General features: G+C 40.8%; 1 protein-coding gene across 2 annotated transcripts in view; it reads left to right on the top strand.

The window, feature by feature from the left end:
• The window catches only part of bsf (bicoid stability factor), a 201,779-nt gene that overhangs the window by 40,136 nt on the left and 140,899 nt on the right, over window positions 1-20,744 (top strand). For both annotated transcript variants that reach the window (XM_071658035.1, XM_071658036.1), the window contains exons 3-5: window positions 399-521; window positions 5,205-5,362; window positions 20,107-20,216. In XM_071658035.1, coding sequence (XP_071514136.1) covers window positions 399-521; window positions 5,205-5,362; window positions 20,107-20,216 — 391 coding nt within the window. The remainder of the gene's footprint in view (window positions 1-398; window positions 522-5,204; window positions 5,363-20,106; window positions 20,217-20,744) is intronic.

The raw sequence follows: 20,744 nt of genomic DNA, 5'->3' as shown, positions 1-20,744 counted from the left end.
GTAAGTTATGATAGACCTAAAATCTCTAGCCTATATGACTGGAATCCATAAAAACCTGAATCCACATTTTTTGTTCTAAGTATATTCTTTTTGTTATATTAAGCAAAACTGTATCTATTCTTAGAGAAACTTATGTTTCTGCATGTGATTCAGGAACTGTACTTCCTGCATTGATATAAACTGAATAAGAAATAATACTGTGTTTTGTCTTCCTTCGCATATATACAGATTAGGGATGGCACAAGTGAATCATAGTGTTACCTGAAATTTGCATGCATATCATTAATTGGGTAAGTATATTATATTAAGAAGCTCTACAGTCATTCTGCATTCTTTAGTGATGAGCTGAACTATTTCTAGTAACCACTCTCATTGTTTACAAACATTTTCTCTCTCAGAACATGCTTCAAGCACGCAGAGTCTGCTGTTGCTTCGATGCTGTGGAAGTCTAGTCCCAGAAGAACTGCCTGAAGTCAGGAATAAGTTGGTCCAAGAAATATGGGATACATTGCATGAATTACGTAAGTGAAACAGGTGTGGAGTGGACGTAGAAAGTGTGTATGGAAGCATGCAAAAGTGGTTTGTTGCTTTAATAACTAGATGATGGCAATAATTGTTCCTCTGTATCAAGGAAAGGGGAGTGAAAGTGATTTTATGAATTGTTTAGGAATAAGAGTCATGCATCTCTAGTGCTAAGAGTTCCACAGTTGGAAGCAGAGGCTAATGTACCTTCTCTATGGCTCCATCGAATTTCTTTCTTTAGAATATGGTATTCTTGTGACCAGGATGAGAAACACACCTGCTTGTTGCCTCATCCAACAATTTGAACAGTTTATCAACTGAGTTGTCAGGCCCTAGGCCCTAAGAATACACTTCCCCAGTAAAAGCTTTGGTTTTAAAGTGAAAGAAATGGATAGGCTGGTTGGCAACAGGTGGCTACTTGGAGGCAATGCCATTTCAGGGCTATGAACTGGATGTGTGTAAGAAAAGGTGATGCACCTGAGGGTGAGGAATACCAGTGCTGTACAAGTATCTCATACTTAGTTATCACATGTCCACTTCTACACATATGGCTCCAGAACAGATGACTGTGTGAGTGTAGGTGTGTGGTCTGTTTAATGTTCTGTCTGGTACCATTTGCTAGATCAAACATGTCTTTTTTTTCTGCTTGATTGTTTGCCATTGACAAATGACCTTACAGGTAATTCACTTCATATTGGAGCAGTAATTGTTTGTAGATTCACTCTCTTGCTCTTCAGGCAGTAACTTCTTGCAGTACAAAGTATAGTGAAATACAATCAAGATTATTAATAAGCTTAATTTATATCCAAAAGATATCTTGATTTGGGTGCCTGGTCATTATAACATTCTTAGCAGTGAAGAGGCAGACCTGTTGGCTAAGTTCACCTCAGAACTCGAGAAGGTCTTTTTGATCCCTGGGGAGCTGATCCTGGATTTCTTTGTAACTGTCTTCTCTGGGGCAAAACCATTTGACCAGCTAGACCCCCCACCAATTAATTCAAATCCCTAATAGTGGAAGTCATGCTGGTCTGCTGAAGGACAAATCAGTTACTGTAATCAAATATATTCATTTTTTTTTTTTGCCGCTGTCTCCCGTGTTTGCGAGGTAGCGCAAGGAAACAGACGAAAGAAATGGCCCAACCCACCCCCATACACATGTATATACATACGTCCACACACGCAAATATACATACCTACACAGCTTTCCATGGTTTACCCCAGATGCTTCACATGCCCTGATTCAATCCACTGACAGCACGTCAACCCCGGTATACCACATCGATCCAATTCACTCTATTCCTTGCCCTCCTTTCACCCTCCTGCATGTTCAGGCCCCGATCACACAAAATCTTTTTCACTCCATCTTTCCACCTCCAATTTGGTCTCCCACTTCTCCTCGTTCCCTCCACCTCCAACACATATATCCTCTTGGTCAATCTTCCCTCACTCATTCTGTCCATGTGCCCAAACCATTTCAAAACACCCTCTTCTGCTCTCTCAACCACGCTCTTTTTATTTCCACACATCTCTCTTACCCTTACATTACTTACTCGATCAAACCACCTCACACCACACATTGTCCTCAAACATCTCATTTCCAGCACATCCATCCTTCAATGTATGATCCAAAGGATATGAAGATATGCATATCTTTCACAAGAAACTTCAGGCATTTAGACTCCTCTCTTATATTATGTATCGTTAGAAAGGTGGGCAGATTAGAAAGGGTAGTGAGTGGTGGGGTGAAGTAAGATTATTAGTGAAAGAGAAGAGAGAGGCATTTGGACGATTTTTGCAGGGGAATAATGCAAATGAGTGGGAGATGTATAAAAGAAAGAGGCAGGAGGTCAAGAGAAAGATGCAAGAGGTAAAAAAGAGGACAAATGAGAGTTGGGGTGAGAGAGTATCATTAGATTTTAGGGAGAATAAAAAGATAGTGCCATTGTACAAAGGCAAAGGGGATAAGAGTGAGTGCTCAAATTACAGAGGTATAAGTTTGTTGAGTATTCCTGGTAAATTATATGGGAGGGTATTGATTGAGAGGGTGAAGGCATGTACAGAGCATCAGATTGGGGAAGAGCAGTGTGGTTTCAGAAGTGGTAGAGGATGTGTGGATCAGGTGTTTGCTTTGAAGAATGTATGTGAGAAATACTTAGAAAAGCAAATGGATTTGTATGTAGCATTTATGGATCTGGAGAAGGCATATGATAGAGTTGATAGAGATGCTCTGTGGAAGGTATTAAGAATATATGGTGTGGGAGGCAAGTTGTTAGAAGCAGTGAAAAGTTTTTATCGAGGATGTAAGGCATGTGTACGTGTAGGAAGAGAGGAAAGTGATTGGTTCTCAGTGAATGTAGGTTTGCGGCAGGGGTGTGTGATGTCTCCATGGTTGTTTAATTTGTTTATGGATGGGGTTGTTAGGGAGGTGAATGCGAGAGTTTTGGAAAGAGGGGCAAGTATGAAGTCTGTTGGGGATGAGAGAGCTTGGGAAGTGAGTCAGTTGTTGTTCGCTGATGATACAGCGCTGGTGGCTGATTCATGTGAGAACTGCAGAAGCTGGTGACTGAGTTTGGTAAAGTGTGTGAAAGAAGAAAGTTAAGAGTAAATGTGAATAAGAGCAAGGTTATTAGGTACAGTAGGGTTGAGGGTCAAGTCAGTTGGGAGGTAAGTTTGAATGGAGAAAAACTGGAGGAAGTGAAGTGTTTTAGATATCTGGGAGTGGATCTGGCAGCGGATGGAACCATGGAAGCGGAAGTGGATCATAGGGTGGGGGAGGGGGCGAAAATTCTGGGAGCCTTGAAGAATGTGTGGAAGTCGAGAACATTATCTCGGAAAGCAAAAATGGGTATGTTTGAAGGAATAGTGGTTCCAACAATGTTGTATGGTTGCGAGGCGTAGGCTATGGATAGAGTTGTGCGCAGGAGGATGGATGTGCTGGAAATGAGATGTTTGAGGACAATGTGTGGTGTGAGGTGGTTTGATCGAGTAAGTAACGTAAGGGTAAGAGAGATGTGTGGAAATAAAAAGAGCGTGGTTGAGAGAGCAGAAGAGGGTGTTTTGAAATGGTTTGGGCACATGGAGAGAATGAGTGAGGAAAGATTGACCAAGAGGATATATGTTTCGGAGGTGGAGGGAACGAGGAGAAGAGGGAGACCAAATTGGAGGTGGAAAGATGGAGTGAAGAAGATTTTGTTTGATCGGGGCCTGAACATGCAGGAGGGTGAAAGGAGGGCAAGGAATAGAGTGAATTGGATCGATGTGGTATACCGGGGTTGACGTGCTGTCAGTGGATTGAATCAGGGCATGTGAAGCGTCTGGGGTAAACCATGGAAAGATGTGTAGGTATGTATATTTGCATGTGTAGACGTATGTATATACATGTGTATGGGGGTGGGTTGGGCCATTTCTTTCGTCTGTTTCCTTGCGCTACCTCGCAAACGCAGGAGACAGCGAAAAAAAAAGAAAAAAAAGGAAAAGAAGATGTTTTGGAAGGAGGTAAATAAAGTGTGTAAGACAAGAGAACAAATGGGAATATCGGTGAAGGGGGCTAATGGGGAGGTAATAACAAGTATTGGTGATGTGAGAAGGAGATGGAGTGAGTATTTTGAAGGTTTGTTGAATGTGTTTGATGATAGAGTGGCAGATATAGGGTGCTTTTGGTCGAGGTGGTGTGCAAAGTGAGAGGGTTGGGGAGAATGATTTGGTAAACAGAGAAGAGGTAGTAAAAGCTTTGTGGAAGATGAAAGCCGGCAAGGCAGTGGGTTTGGATGGTATTACAAAGGAATTTATTTAAAAATGGGGTGACTGTATTGTTGACTGGTTGGTAAGGTTATTTAATGTGTGTATGACTCATGGCAAGGTGTCTGAGGATTGGCGGAATGCTTGCATAGTGCCATTGTACAAAGGCGAAGGGGATGAAAGTGAGTGCTCAAATTACAGAGGTATATGTTTGTTGAGTATTCCTGGTAAATTATATGGGAGGGTATTGATTGAGAGGGTGAAGGCATGTACAGAGCATCAGATTGGGGAAGAGGAGTGTGGTTTCAGAAGTGGTAGAGGATGTGTGGATCAGGTGTTTGCTTTGAAGAATGTTTCCAGCCCCCAGCTCCCGTCCCCTTTAGTCGCCTTCTACGACACGTGAGGAATGCGTTGGAAGTATTCTTTCTCCCCTGTCCTCCCCTGCATGTAAATGAGTGGATGGGCCATTCTTCGTCTGTTTCCTGGCACTACTTTGCTGACATGGGAAACAGCGATTATGCATGATAGTATAAATGATGATAATGAAAATTATTATTATTATTATTATTATTATTATTATTATTATTATTATTATTATCATCTCAAGACCAATTTCTATAAAGGAGTTATGATGTTGCCTAGGACCTTTTTAAAGGTTCCTGAAGCCCCTGGCTACACTACTTCCAGTAGCAGGGAAGAGAAAGATAGACTCCTTTGAAGTGAGAAGTTCTTTGACAAGACAGTACTTCCAATGACACAGCTTTGGCCAAAATTGTCTTTTCAGTCACTGTACCCTTGTGTAAGTGTAGTTCTGTAACACTTGATAGTAGTTTAAGAAACAGTATATACCTCAGCCACCCAAAGGAAATGGGAACAGAGTTTGTGATGATAGATAGATAGATTGAATGATAATATGCATCTTACACATTTTTTTCATGTTGCAGGTATTCCTCTAGATATCAGCCACTATAACACGTTGCTTCGTGTTTACCTGGAGAATGAGCACAAATTCTCACCAACAGAATTCTTGGCCGATCTTGAGAAAAGTGGTATAGAACCAAACAGAGTAACTTATCAGCGCCTCCTGTCACGTTACTGCCAGGTAAAACATGTTTTTGTGCACAATATGGATGTTTGTCATATGCTTTTGAAGGTGTGTAGTGATTAGTGACTGGGGAGGTACTCTATTGCATGAATACTATTGTGAGAAATTGCATCAAGAATATGCATTAATAGGGAAGGTTCATTTCACTTACATTATTACATAATAGTCATATTTATATGAAGCAATTCATACACATACATGGACATACAAAGACATATGTATAGATACACTTGTACATATTCATACTTTCTTGCCTTCATCCATTCCTGGCACTACCCTGCCCCACAGGAAAGAGCATCACTACCCCATGCTACAGTGAGGTAGCAGAAGGAAAAACAGACAAAAAAGGACACATTTGTTCACAGTCCATAGCTGTCATTGTAATGCATTGAAACCACCACTCCCTATCCACATCCAGGCCCCATGGACCTAACCATGGTTTACCCAGACGTTTCACATGCCTTGGGTCAGTCCATTTACAGCACGATGACACCAGTGCACCACATCATTCCAGTTCACTTTATTCCTTGCACTCCTGTCACCCTCATATATGTTCAGGCCCTGATTGCTCAGAATCTTTTTCACTCGATCCCTCTACCTCCAATTTGGTCTCCTGCTTCTCCTTGTTTCCTCCATCTCTGACACATATATCCTCTTTGTCAACCTTTTCTTACTCATTCTCTCCATATGTCCAAACCATTTCAACACACACTCTTCTGCTTTAACCCATGCTCTTTTTATTTTCACACATCTCTCATACCCTTTCATTACTTACTCGATCAAACCACCTCACACCACATATTGTCCTTGATCACAGATTTCATTTCCAACACATCCACCCTCCTCCGTAAAACCCTATCTGTAGCCCATGCCTCGCAACCATTTAACATTGTTGGCACTACTATTCCCATTTTTGCCCTCCGAGATAGCTTTCTCTCCGTTCACACATTCTTCATCACTCCCAGAACCTCCGCCCCTCCCCCACCCTGTGACTCACTTATGCTTCCATGGTTCCATTTGCTGCTAAGTCCAATCCCAGATATCTAGAACACTTCACTTCTTCCAATTTTTCTCCATTCGAACTTACATCCCAATTGACTTGTCCCTCAACCCTACTGAACCTAATAACCTTGCTGTTATTCACATTTACTCTCAGCTTTCTCTTTTCAAACACTTTTCCAACTTCTGCAGTTTCTCACTCAAATCAGCCACCAGAGCTGTATCATCAGCGAACAACAACTGACTCACTTCCCAAACCCTCTCATCCCCTATAGACTGCATCCTTGCCCCTCTCTCCAAAACTCTTGCATTTACCTCCCTAACCACCCCATCCATAAACAAATTAAATAACCATGGGGATATCACATACCCCTGCTGCAGACCGACCTTCACTGGGAGCCAAACACTCTTCTCTCTTCCTACTCGTACACAAGCCTTACATCCTTGATAAAACTTTTCACTGCTTCTAGCAACTTACTTCCCACACCATATGCTCTTAAGACCTTCCACAAAGCATCTCTGTTGACCCTATCATATATTCCTTCTCCAGACCCATAAATGCTAAATACACATCCATTTGTTTTTCTAAGTATTTCTCATACATCCTTCAAAGCAAACATCTGATCCACACACCCTCTACCACTTCTGAAACCACACTGCTCTTCCCATCTGATGCTGTATACATGCCTTCACCCTTTCAATCAATATCCTCCCATACAATTTCCCAGGAATACTCATCAAACTTATGCTTCTGTAGTTTGAATATTTGCCTTTATCCCATTTTCCTTTGTACAATGGCACTATGCATGCACTCTGCCAATCCTCAGGCACCTCACCATGATCCTTACATACATTGAATAGCCTTACCAACCACTCAATAACACAGTCACTCCCTTTCATAATAAATTCTATTGCATTACCATCCAAACCTGCTTCTTGCCAGATTTCATCTTCCACATGGCTTTCACTACCACTTCTCTCTTAACCAAACCATCCTCCTGACCCTTTCACTTTGCACACCACCCTGACCAAACACCCTATATCTGCCACTCTATCATCAAACACATTCAGCAAACCACAAAATACTCCATCTCCTTCTCACTTCATCCCTACCTGTTATTACTTCCCCATTTGCTCCCTTCACCGATGTTCCCACTTGTTTCTCTTGTTTTATGTTCCCACTTGTTCTCTTGTTTTATGCACGTTATTTACCTCCTTCCAAAACATCTTTTTATTCTTCCTGAAGTTAATGATACTTTCTCACCCCAACTCTCATTTGCCCTCTTTTTCAACTCTTGCACCTTCCTCTTGATCTCCTGACTCTTTCTTTTATACGTCTCCAAGTCATTTGCATTCCTTCCTTGTAAGTATCATCCAAACGCCTCTCTTTTTTCTTTCACTAATTGCTTTACTTCTTCATCCCACTACTCACTACCCTTTCTAATCTGCCCACCTCCCACCTTTCTCATGCCACATGCATCTTTTGCGCATGCCATCACTGCTTCCCTAAATACATCCCATTCCTCACCCACTCCCCTCACTTCATTTGCACTCACATTTTGCCATTCTACTCTCAGTCTCTCCTGGTACTTCCTTACACAAGTCTCCTTTCCAAGCTCACCTACTCTCACCACTCTCTTCCCCCAACAATCTTCTTTTCAGAAAACCTTCACATACCTTCACCTTCACAAGATAGGCATTAGACATCCCTCCAGCTGCCCCGCTCAGCACATTAACATTCCAAAAGTCTCTCTTTTACATGCCTGTCAATTAACATGTGATCCATGCTTTGACCATGTCTCCTACTAACATACATATTCTTTTGTATATCTCTCTTTTTAAACCAGGTATTCCCAATCACCATTCTTTTTTCAGCACACAAATCCACAAGCTCTTCACCATTTCCATTTACAACACTGAATAGCCCATGTACACCAATTATACCCTCAACTGCCACATTACTCACCTTCATATTTAAATCACCCATCACAAATACCTGGTCTTGTACACCAAAGCTGCTGACATACTCACTCAGCTGCACCTAAAACACTTGCCTCTCATGATCTTTCTTCTCATTACCAGGTGCATAAGCACCAATAATTTCCCCATCTCTCTCCATTTACTCTCAGTTTTGCCCATATTAATCTAGAATTTAATTTCTTACACTCTATCACACACTTCCACAGATCCTGCTTCAGGAGTAGTGCTGCCCCTTCCTTAGCTCTTCTCCTCTCACCAACCCTTGACTTTACTCCCAAGAGTTTTCCAAAGCACTCTTCCCCTTTACCCTTGAGCTTCGTTTCACTCAGAGCCAGAACATCCAGGTTTCTTTCCTCAAACATACTACCTATCTCTCCTTTCTTCTCATCTTCTTTACATCCACACATATTCTGACACCTCAATCTGAGCTTTTGAGAGGATGAGGACTGCCTGCATGACTCCTTCTTTTGTTTTCCCTTTTAGAAAGTTGAAATACAAGGAGTGGAGGGTTTCCAGCCCCCTGCTTCTGCCTCTTTAGTCACCTTCTGTGACACGGAGGGAATATGTGGGAATTATTCTTTCTCCCCTATCCCCAGGGATTGGGGAGAAAGAATTGGAAATAAAAGGTAAAAAGAAACTACCTGATCATATGATAACCCTGGATGATAAAAAAACGAGATAATCTTGATAGAAATTGAGTAGGATAAAAGAATGTTGTACAGGTATACGAATTCTACATGCCATGGGGACGTATGTTTGACTTATGTCCATTTTGAGATCTGACCGATCGGTCAGAAAAGATTTTGGACATGTGGGGTGAAGGGCTGTATATATATCATTCATTTATTTTTTCTTTTCTCTCAAACTATTCGCCATTTCCCGCATTAGCAAGGTAGCGTTAAGAACAGAGGACTGGGCCTCTGAGGGAATATCCTCACCTGGCCCCCTTCTCTGTTCCTTCTTTTGGAAAATTAAAAAAAAAACGAGGGGAGGATTTCCAGCCCCCCCCGCTCCCTCCCCTTTTAGTCGCCTTCTACAACACGCAGGGAATACGTGGGAAGTATTCTTTCTCCCCTATCCCCAGGGATATATTTATATTATACTTTGTCGTCGTCTCCTGCGTTAGCGAGGTAGTGCAAGGAAACAGATGAAAGAATGGTCCAACCAACCCACATACACATGTATATACATACACGTCCACACACGCACATATATATACCTATACATTTCACCGTATACACATATATACATACACAGACATATACATATATACACATGTACATGATTTATACTTGCCGCCTTTGTTCATTCCCATCGCCACCCTGCCACACATGAAATGACATCCCCTCCCCCAGCACGTGTGCGAGGTAGCGCTAGGAAAAGACGACAAAGGCCTTATTTGCTCACACTCAATCTTTGGCTGTTATGTATAATGCACTGAAACCACAGCTCCCTTTTCACATCCATGCCCCACAAAACTTTCCATGGTTTACCCCAGATGCTTCACATACCCCCGCTGACAGCAAGTCGACCCCAGTATGCCACATCATTCCAATTCACTCTATTCCTTGCACTCCTTTCACCCTTCTGCATGTTCAGGCCCAGATCATTCAAAATCTTTTTCACTACATCCTTCCACCTCCAATTTGGCCCCCACTTCTCCTCGTTCCCTTCACCTCTGACACATATATCCTCTTTGTCAATCTTTCCTCACTCATTCTCTCCATGTGACCAAACCATTTCAATACACCCTCTTCTGCTTTCTCAACGACACTCTTTTTATTACCACACATCTCTCTTACCCTTTCATTACTTACTCCATCAAACCACCTCACTTCGAATATTGTCCTCAAACATCTCATTTCCAGCACATCTACCCTCCTCTGCACAACCCTATCTATAGCCCATGCCTTGCAACCATATAACATTGTTGGAACCACTATTCCCTCAAACATACCCATTTTTGCTTTCCGAGATAATGTTCTCGCCTGCCACACATTTTCAACGCTCCCAGAATTTTTGCCCTCTCCCCCACCCTGTGGCTCACTTCCGCTTCCATGGTTCCATTTGATACCAAATCCACTCCCAGATATCTAAAACACTTCACTTCCTCAGTTTTTCTCCATTCAAACTTACCTCCCAGTTGACTTGTCCCTCAACCCTACTGTACCTAATAACCTTGCTCTTATTCACATTTACTCTCAGGTTTCTTCTTTCACACACTTTACCAAACTCAGTCACCAGCTCCTGCAGTTTCTCACCCGAATCAGCACCAGCGCTGTATCATCAGCGAACAACAACTGACTCACTTCCCAAGCCCTCTCATCCACATTGGCTGCATACTTGCCCCTCTCTCTAAAACTCTTGCATTCACCTCCCTAACAACCCCATCCATTAACAAATCAAACAACCATTGAGACATCACGCACCCCAGATGTAAACCAACACTCACTGAGAACCAGTCACTTTCCTCTCTTCCTACTCATACACATGCCTTACATCCTTGATAAAACTTTTCATTGCTTCAAGCAACTTGCCTCCTACACTATATACTCTTAATACCTTCCACAGAGCATCTCTATCAACTCTTATCATATTCCTTCACCAGATCCATAAATGCTACATACAAATCCATTTGTTTTCTAAATATTTCTCACATACATTCTTCAAAGCAAACACCTGATCCACACATCCTCTACCATTTCTGAAACCACACTCCTCTTCCCCAATCTGATGTTCTGTGCATGTCTTCACCCTCTCAATCAATTTCCCAGGAATACTCATCAAACTTATACCTCTGTAATTTGTACACTCACCTTTATCCCCTTTGCCTTTGTACAATGGCACTATGCATGCATTCTGCCAATCCTCAGGCACTTCACCTTGAGCCATACATACATTTGATATCCTCACCAACCAATCAAAAACACAGTCACCCCCTTTTTTGATAAATTCCACTGCAATACCATCCAAACCCGCTGCCTCGCTGGCTTTCATCTTTCGTAAAGCTTTCACTACCTCTTCTCTGTTTACCAAATCATTTTCCCTGACTCTCTCACTTCGCACACCACCTCAACCAAAACAACCTATATCTGCCATTCTATCATCTAACACATTCAACAAACCTTCAAAATCTCACTCTGTCTCCTTCTCATATCACCACTACTTGTTATTACCTCCCCATTAGCCCCCTTCACCGATGTTCCCATTTCTTCTCTTGTCTTATGCACTTTATTTACCTCTTTCCAAAACATATTTTTATCCTTCCTAAAATTTAATGATACTTCTCACCCCAACTCTCATTTGCCTTCTTTTTCACCTCTCACACCTTTTTCTTAACCTGCCTCTTTCTTTTATACATCTCCAGTCATTTTCACTATTTCCCTGCAAAAATTGTCCAAATGCCTCTCTCTTCTCTTTCACTAATTCATTGTACAAAGGCAAAGGGGATAAGAGTGAGTGCTCAAATTACAGAGGTATAAGTTTGTTGAGTATTCCTGGTAAATTATATGGGAGGGTATTGATTGAGAGGGTGAAGGCGTGTACAGAGCATCAGATTGGGGAAGAGCAGTGTGGTTTCAGAAGTGGTAGAGGATGTGTGGATCAGGTGTTTGCTTTGAAGAATGTATGTGAGAAATACTTAGAAAAGCAAATGGATTTGTATGTAGCATTTATGGATCTGGAGAAGGCATATGATAGAGTTGATAGAGATGCTCTGTGGAAGGTATTAAGAATATATGGTGTGGGAGGAAAGTTGTTAGAAGCAGTGAAAAGTTTTTATCGAGGATGTAAGGCATGTGTACATGTAGGAAGAGAGGAAAGTGATTGGTTCTCAGTGAATGTAGGTTTGTGGCAGGGGTGTGTGATGTCTCCATGGTTGTTTAATTTGTTTATGGATGGGGTTGTTAGGGAGGTAAATGCAAGAGTTTTGGAAAGAGGGGCAAGTATGAAGTCTGTTGGGGATGAGAGAGCTTGGAAAGTGAGTCAGTTGTTGTTCGCTGATGATACAGCGCTGGTGGCTGATTCATGTGAGAAACTGCAGAAGCTGGTGACTGAGTTTGGTAAAGTGTGTGGAAGAAGAAAGTTAAGAGTAAATGTGAATGAGAGCAAGGTTATTAGGTACAGTAGGGTTGAGGGTCAAGTCAATTGGGAGGTGAGTTTGAATGGAGAAAAACTGGAGGAAGTGAAGTGTTTTAGATATCTGGGAGTGGATCTGGCAGCGGATGGAACCATGGAAGCGGAAGTGGATCATAGGGTGGGGGAGGGGGCGAAAATTCTGGGGGCCTTGAAGAATGTGTGGAAGTCGAGAACATTATCTCGGAAAGCAAAAATGGGTATGTTTGAAGGAATAGTGGTTCCAACAATGTTGTATGGTTGCGAGGCGTGGGCTATGGATAGAGTTGTGCGCAGGAGGATGGATGTGCTGGAAATGAGATGTTTGAGGACAATGTGTGGTGTGAGGTGGTTTGATCGAGTGAGTAACGTAAGGGTAAGAGAGATGTGTGGAAATAAAAAGAGCGTGGTTGAGAGAGCAAAAGAGGGTGTTTTGAAGTGGTTTGGGCCATGGAGAGGATGAGTGAGGAAAGATTGACCAAGAGGATATATGTGTTGGAGGTGGAGGGAACGAGGAGAAGAGGGAGACCAAATTGGAGGTGGAAAGATGGAGTGAAAAAGATTTTGTGTGATCGGGGCCTGAACATGCAGGAGGGTGAAAGGAGGGCAAGGAATAGAGTGAATTGGAGCGATGTGGTATACCGGGGTTGACATGCTGTCAGTGGATTGAATCAAGGCATGTGAAGCGTCTGGGGTAAGCCATGGAAAGCTGTGTAGGTATGTATATTTGCGTGTGTGGACGTATGTATATACATGTGTATGGGGGGGGTTGGGCCATTTCTTTCGTCTTTTTCCTTGCGCTACCTCGCAAACGCGGGAGACAGCGACAAAGTATAATAAATAAAAATATAAATACTTAATGGCTGTTTCCTGAGTCTGCGAGGTAGTGCCAGGAAATGGACGAAGATTGGCCTATCCACTCCTGTGCACATATATATACATAAATGCCCATACATGCACATATACATACATATACATGTACATATCAACAGACACACATATACATACAATAGAAAGACATATACATATATACACATGATAATATTCATACTTGCTTGCCTTCATCCGCTCCTTGTGCTTACCCCTCCCACAGGAAACAGCATCGCTACCCCCAGTTTCATTGAGTTAGCGCCAGGAAAACAGACAAAAAAGGCCGCATTTGTTCACACTCGGTCTCAAGCTGTTGTGTAATGCACCGAAACTACAGTTCCCTATCCTCGTCCAGGCTCCACAGACCTTTCCATGATTTACCCCAGATGTTTCACATGCCCTGGTTCAGTCCATTGACAAGGCTATGCTGAAATTGCTCAGACACATAGAACATTGTTTACATGAATTGTCATGAGAAAGACAGACAATAGTAGGCCTGATTGGCTCATGACTGGGTTGTCTGAAAAAAAAAAAAAAGGAGTTTAACTTAACAAGAAAATGTAATTCTGCTCAGCCGTTTTTTAAGCCATCACCGACTTCCTGCTCTTGCACATTAGCCCTCTAGTGCCTCTGTCACTGCTGTCATTTGTGCAGATTATTTCTGACGTTTTTTCTCAGAGTATAAGTGAATTTATAAAGTATTTATCTAAACGACTTTTAAAGGTATTTATAGTCTTTGCATTCACTATGTCTGACAGTAACTTATTCCAGTGCTCAACACACCCATACGGAAAAGAAGCTTTTCCCATGTCCATACTTCATCTCTTAGCTTTGAGTTTTATTCCATTTGTCCTGGTAACTGTATTTTCTTGTATTTCAAAAAGATGTTCATAATATACCTTATCGAATTTGTTCAGAATTTTGAACACTTGGATTAAGTCACTGCAAAGTCTATGTTTTTTAAGGGAGGAGAGATCCAATAGTTTTAGCCTCTCTTTGTATGCCAGATTTCTAAGGGATAAGATCAGTTTTGTCATGCATCTTTGTACATGCTCTTCATTTTTCCTCATCTTTTTTTATAGTTTGGTTACCAAAACTGGACTGCATATTGATGTGGTCTTACTAGAGAATTATAAAAGTGTGAGAATTGTCTTTAGTGTCTTGTAATCTATGTTCCTGGCTATGAACCCTAACATTTGGTTGCCTATTTTACTTGCTGCTTGACACTTTAGTGTACTTCAGGTTGTTGCTAATGACAACTCCAAGGCCCTTTTCTTTATTTACTTTAGTTGGAAAGTTTATGAGTAGTTTGTAGTTGTAACATATATTCTTGTCTCCAAAGTGCATAACGTTACACTTGTCTGCATTAAACTTCATTTGCCATCTGTCTTACCTTTCTGCTAGTAAGTTAAGATCTCTTTGAATCAGTTTGCATTTCTGCTTGTTTACAACTCTACCTCTTAGTTTAGTAATGTCAGCAAATTTTGAAATCTTAAATTTGACTGAGTTCTAGTTCATTAATATATATTTGAAAAGAATTGAGCCAAGGACCGACCCCGTGGCACACCAGTCATTACATGTAGCTAATTTAAGGCTTTGGTGTTTAAGGTTACATGCTGCTTTCTTCCAGTAAGCCATTCTCTGATCCATGTACAGAGTTCTTCTCTGATTCAGTGTGCTTTGAGTTATAAAAGTCTCTTGTGAGGTACTTTATTGAAAGTCTTCTGGAAATCTAGATATACTACATCAGATGTTACTTTTTCGTCCTAACTGTGATAAATAACATTAAAAGAATTCCAGCAAATTTGTTCAGGTAGGATCTTCTATTGCAGATACCTTGTTGGTTGTCCAATATAATTTTGTGTTCTAGAAACGTGGCAGTGTTATCATATTATTTTTTTCATCGTTTTACTTAACACACACGTAGGGCCAATTGGCTTTTTTTGTGTCTTTTTTATACATAAGAGTAACATTTGCTAGTTTCCAGTCTCTTGGCACCTGACCATCTGATAGAGATTTGTTGAATATATTTTTATGGGGTAAATCATCTGGCTCCTGACTTCATAAAAATCTTGGAGATAAGTTATCTGGGCTGTTGGGATTAGTTAGGATTTTAGTTAAGTAGTTCAGAGCTCTTTATTTTCTAACCTTCAACGCTTCTTCATCAGATCCTTGAAGCATTTTCATTGGTTGCGGTATTCAAGATGTTTCTTCAGTTGTGAATATGGAATTAAAGGAATAATTTGGTATGGTAGCTATTTCCCTGTCGTCAGTAGTTATTGTGTCATGTTTGCTTCATAATGGTCCAATTCCTTCTCTTACTGTCTTCCTTTGTCTTATATATTTGAAGAATTTCTTAGGATTATTCTTAACTTTCAAGGAAATTCTTTTTTCTTCCTCATGTTTACTCTGTCTTATGACCTTACATTCTCTTTGGATTTTTATTAATTCCTGGCGATTATCATCGGTTCCCATTGATTTGAATTTTTCATGTTTTCTTGTTTTAATGGATTAGTCCCATCCTCCTATTCATACATGATGGTTTTGAAATATTGCAAGTTCTCTTCATAATTCATGGAATATGATTATTTTTACTTTCAACTAGTGCATTTTAGAATTATTCCATAATTCTTCTACAGTGTGAAAGTCAAGAAGTTTTGTCCAATTGGTACTGTGAATTTTGTGTTTATTATTTTCAAAATTTGCTCTCCGGTAATCTAGGATCAAGAGTTTGTTGTCATTTATTTCATAATCTAAATTTATCTCTAATCTAATCAAACTGTGATTGCTGTTTCACAAACTCTTGCTTACTTTGCAAGAGTTGATTAAGTTTGTGTCATTGATGAGGACAGGATCAAGAATGTTTTTTCCTGTTGTTGGTTTCTTAATTAACTCTTCTAGAAAACCTCTTTACTGTTTACTGAAGTTTTGATTCATTGTATAACATCTTATCATTGTCTTCTTTTTGCTTAGGAGGTCTGTAGATAATGCCAAGACAGTTTACTTCTGAACTTGTCAGTAGTGTCAATATAGAGAGTTGTATGTGTGTGTGTCTACTTTGCTTATCTTATTAGGACTTAGATTGTCATCATTGTAGATCAAAACCCCACCACCTACCCTGTATAAGCGATCTTTTGTAAATAGTTCATATCCAGGTATTGGTAACTCAGCGATTAAGTATTTGTTCTCAGAGTTTACCCACGTTTCTGAGATTGCATTAATGTTTCATTTTTGAGTTACTGCATAGGATATAAGTTTGTCGTGTTTCATAATGATGTTCCTGGCATTTGTGTATATTAACTTCAGTTGTCCAATATTACACACATTACAAACACAACCTTCTGCAACTCCTTACTCAGCAAACAACAGTTTCATCCACAAACAGGCTTGTCACTAGCCATCACATCTCACTGAAACACTCCATCTCTGCACCCCCTTTCCCTAGTTCTGCTCTCACCTTTCTTATCACTCCATTCATATTCATGTTAAGAAATTCAGCTATCATGCCACATATCAATTTAGCAAAGCTTTCTCCCTCTTTTATCTTTTCAAACCACTTGCTAGGATTCATTCACTTTGCATACCTCCCAGACTCAAACGTCCTGTGTCTGCCATCCTATCATTAAGAACGTTCAACAATTCTTCAAAATGCTCACTCCGTGTCCTTGCCCCTCCTCACTGCCTATCACCATTTCCCCACTGCCTCTTTCACCGATATTCTCATTTGTTCAGATTTTCCTCACACTTTTTACCTTCCCAAATTCTTATTTTCCCTGAAATTTGCTGATACTCACTCCAGCTTTAATTTTCCTTCTTTTTCAGCCCCTGCATCTTCCTCTTGACCTGCTGCTATTTTCTCTTTAAATCTTCCAATTATTCACACTACATCCCTCTGAGTAATACCCATACATCTCTTTTCTCTTTGTTTGGCAACTTTACATCGACATCCCACCATTCACCCACCTCCCATCTTATTCATGCCTTGCACTTTTCTCACAGATGCCTGCACTTTTTCCAAAATACCTTCCATTCCTTATCTACTCCCTTACCTTTGCCATTCTACACTCAATATCTCTAGGTATTTCTTCATGCATGTCTCTTTTCCAAGTTCACTTGCTTTCACCACCTCCTCAGTCATATGATTTCCTCTTTTCTGAAAACTTTTACAAATCTTCACCCTACCCTTCACAAGGTAATGATGATCACATCCCACTGGCTGCCCTTTTCAGCACATTCACATCCGAGTCCCCCATTTGCATGCCTGTCAATTAGTATTTGATCTGGTAATACCCTTTTACCATCTTTTCTACCCACCCATTTATAATTATATATAGCCCTCTTTTTAAACAAGGTATTCCCAGTCACCAGTCCTTTTTTGGCACATGTACGTGTAGGAAGAGAGGAAAGTGATTGGTTCTCAGTGAATGTAGGTTTGCGGCAGGGGTGTGTGATGTCTCCATGGTTGTTTAATTTGTTTATGGATGGGGTTGTTAGGGAGGTAAATGCAAGAGTCTTGGAAAGAGGGGCAAATATGAAGTCTGTTGGGGATGAGAGAGCTTGGGAAGTGAGTCAGTTGTTGTTCGCTGATGATACAGCGCTGGTGGCGGATTCATGTGAGAAACTGCAGAAGCTGGTGACGGAGTTTGGTAAAGTGTATGGAAGAAGAAAGTTAAGAGTAAATGTGAATAAGAGCAAGGTTATTAGGTACAGTAGGGTTGAGGGTCAAGTCAATTGGGAGGTGAGTTTGAATGGAGAAAAACTGGAGGAAGTGAAGTGTTTTAGATATCTGGGAGTGGATCTGTCATCGGATGGAACTATGGAAGCGGAAGTGGATCATAGGGTGGGGGAGGGGGCGAAAATTTTGGGAGCCTTGAAAAATGTGTGGAAGTCGAGAACATTATCCCGGAAAGCAAAAATGGGTATGTTTGAAGGAATAGTAGTTCCAACAATGTTGTATGGTTGCGAGGCGTGGGCTATGGATAGAGTTGTGCGCAGGAGGATGGATGTGCTGGAAATGAGATGTTTGAGGACAATGTGTGGTGTGAGGTGGTTTGATCGAGTAAGTAACGTAAGGGTAAGAGAGAGCTCCACAAACTGTCCTCCTTATTATACCCTCATTTGCCACATTATTTACTCATGCATTTAAATCACCCATCACTAAAACCTGATCACCTGCATCAACTGCCACTCTCACTCAGCTGCTTCCATAACACTAGCCTCTCTTTATCTTTCTTCTTATGACTAAGTGCATTATTTATTATTTATTTATTTATGTATTTATTTTATTATACTATGTCGCTGTCTCCGGCATTAGCGAGGTAGCGCAAGGAAACAGACGAAAGAATAGCTCTACCCACCCACATACATATGTATATACCTACACGTCCTTACACGCACATATACATACCTATACATCTCAGCATATACATATGTATACACACAGGCATATACATATATACACATGTACATAATTCATACTGTCTTCCCTTATTCATTCCCGTCGCCATCCCGCCACCCATGAAATGACAACCCCCTCCCCCCACATGTGCGTGAGGTAGCACTAGGAAAAGACAACAAGGGTCACATTCGTTCACAGTCTCTAGCTGTCATGTATAATTTATTATTTATTTTATTATATTTTACTTTGTTGCTGTCTCCCACGTCAGCGAGGTAGTTCAAGGAAACAGATGAAAGAATGACCCAACCCACCCACACACACATGCTTATACATACACGTCCACTCGCGCACTTATACGTATAATACCCATACATTTCAGCGTATACATATATATACATACACAGACATGTACATATATACACATGTACATAATTCATACTTGCTGTGTTTATTCATTCCTGTTGCCACCCCACCACACATGCAGTGACACCCCCCTCCCCCCGCATATGCGCGAGGTAGGCTAAGTGCATAAGCACTAATATTCACCCTTGTCTTATAATCCAATTCAATTTTTACCCACATCTCTGGGGTTTATTTCCTTACACTTTTTCTTTTTATACATTTTGCAATTCATGCTTCATTAGTAGTGCTACCCTTACATTAGCTTTTGCCCTCCTACCCCTAACTTTGTCCTCCCTTACCCTTAAGCTTTGTTTCGCTCTGTGTGAGAATATCAAGGTTCCTTTTCTCAAACATCCTACCTATCTCCTCTTTCCTCTCATCTTAGTTACATTCAAACACATTCAGACACTGTTAGCTTGAGGTTTTTGGAGGATGAGCACTTTTTTCATGATGCTTTCTATTCCATTGTCTAGAAACTGAAATACAAGAAGGGGAGGGTTTCCACCCCTTCAGTCTTGCTTGTCTTGTTGCCTTTAATTACACACAGGCAATGTGGGAATAGAATTCTTTTTCCCCTACTCCGGGGATAATATGTTGATATGTCAGTCTATTTCTTTGAATCAATTCCTCTCACCTATTAGTATCATAGTTTTTAACTGTACCATTGGACAAGTATGGATTGGTGAGTTGGTTGATTATTATGGTAATAAGACAAGCTTAATATATGGTATTGTACATGGCTGTCAGGGGACAGATGTTTTGTTTCAGTCAGACTTGTATTGAATTGGTTTTCTTCATGGTAAGTGCCATTCAGCATAAAGACATTCAGTTTTTTGCTTTTGAATATATATATAGAAGAATAAGAAAAATTTTATCTTGGGAAAATACATGCATCAAAATTTGGTTTTGACACATTACAAATATAATGGATAGATATGTTTATAATGCTGAAATTTATTTTTCTTTTGGATTTTATCAGGATGGAGATATAGAGGGAGCCACTAAAATTCTAGAGTTCATGAAGGAAAAACAATTGCCTGTTGGTGAGAACATTTTCAATTCTCTTATCATGGGCCATGCCAGAGCAAAGTAAGTGATTTGTATTGTTGTTGATATGGATAGAGTTGTGCGCAGGAGGGTGGATGTGCTGGAAATGAGATGTTTGAGGAAAATATATGGTGTGAGGTGGTTAGATCGAGTAAGTAATGTAAGGGTAAGAGTGATGTGTGGAAATAAAAAGAGCGTGGTTGAGAGAGCAGAAGAGGGTGTTTTGAAATGGTTTGGGCACATGGAGAGAATGAGTGAGGAAAGATTGACCAAGAGGATATATGTGTCAGAGGTGGAGGGAACGAGGAGAGGTGGGAGACCAAATTGGAGGTTGAAAGATGGAGTGAAAAAGATTTTGTGTGATCGGGGCCTGAACATGCAGGAGGGTGAAAGGAGGGCAAGGAATAGAGTGAATTGGATTGATGTGGTATACCGGGGTTGACGTGCTGTCATTGGATTGAATCAGGGCATGTGAAACGTCTGGGGTAAACCATGGAAAGTTGTGTGGGGCCTGGATGTGGAAAGGGAGCTGTGGTTTCGGGCATTATTGCATGACAGCTAGAGACTGAG

This window comes from Panulirus ornatus, chromosome 65 (genome assembly GCF_036320965.1).
Source record: "Panulirus ornatus isolate Po-2019 chromosome 65, ASM3632096v1, whole genome shotgun sequence".
NCBI classification, from domain to species: Eukaryota; Metazoa; Arthropoda; class Malacostraca; order Decapoda; family Palinuridae; genus Panulirus; species Panulirus ornatus.
This window is presented reverse-complemented; position numbering and strand designations above follow the sequence as displayed.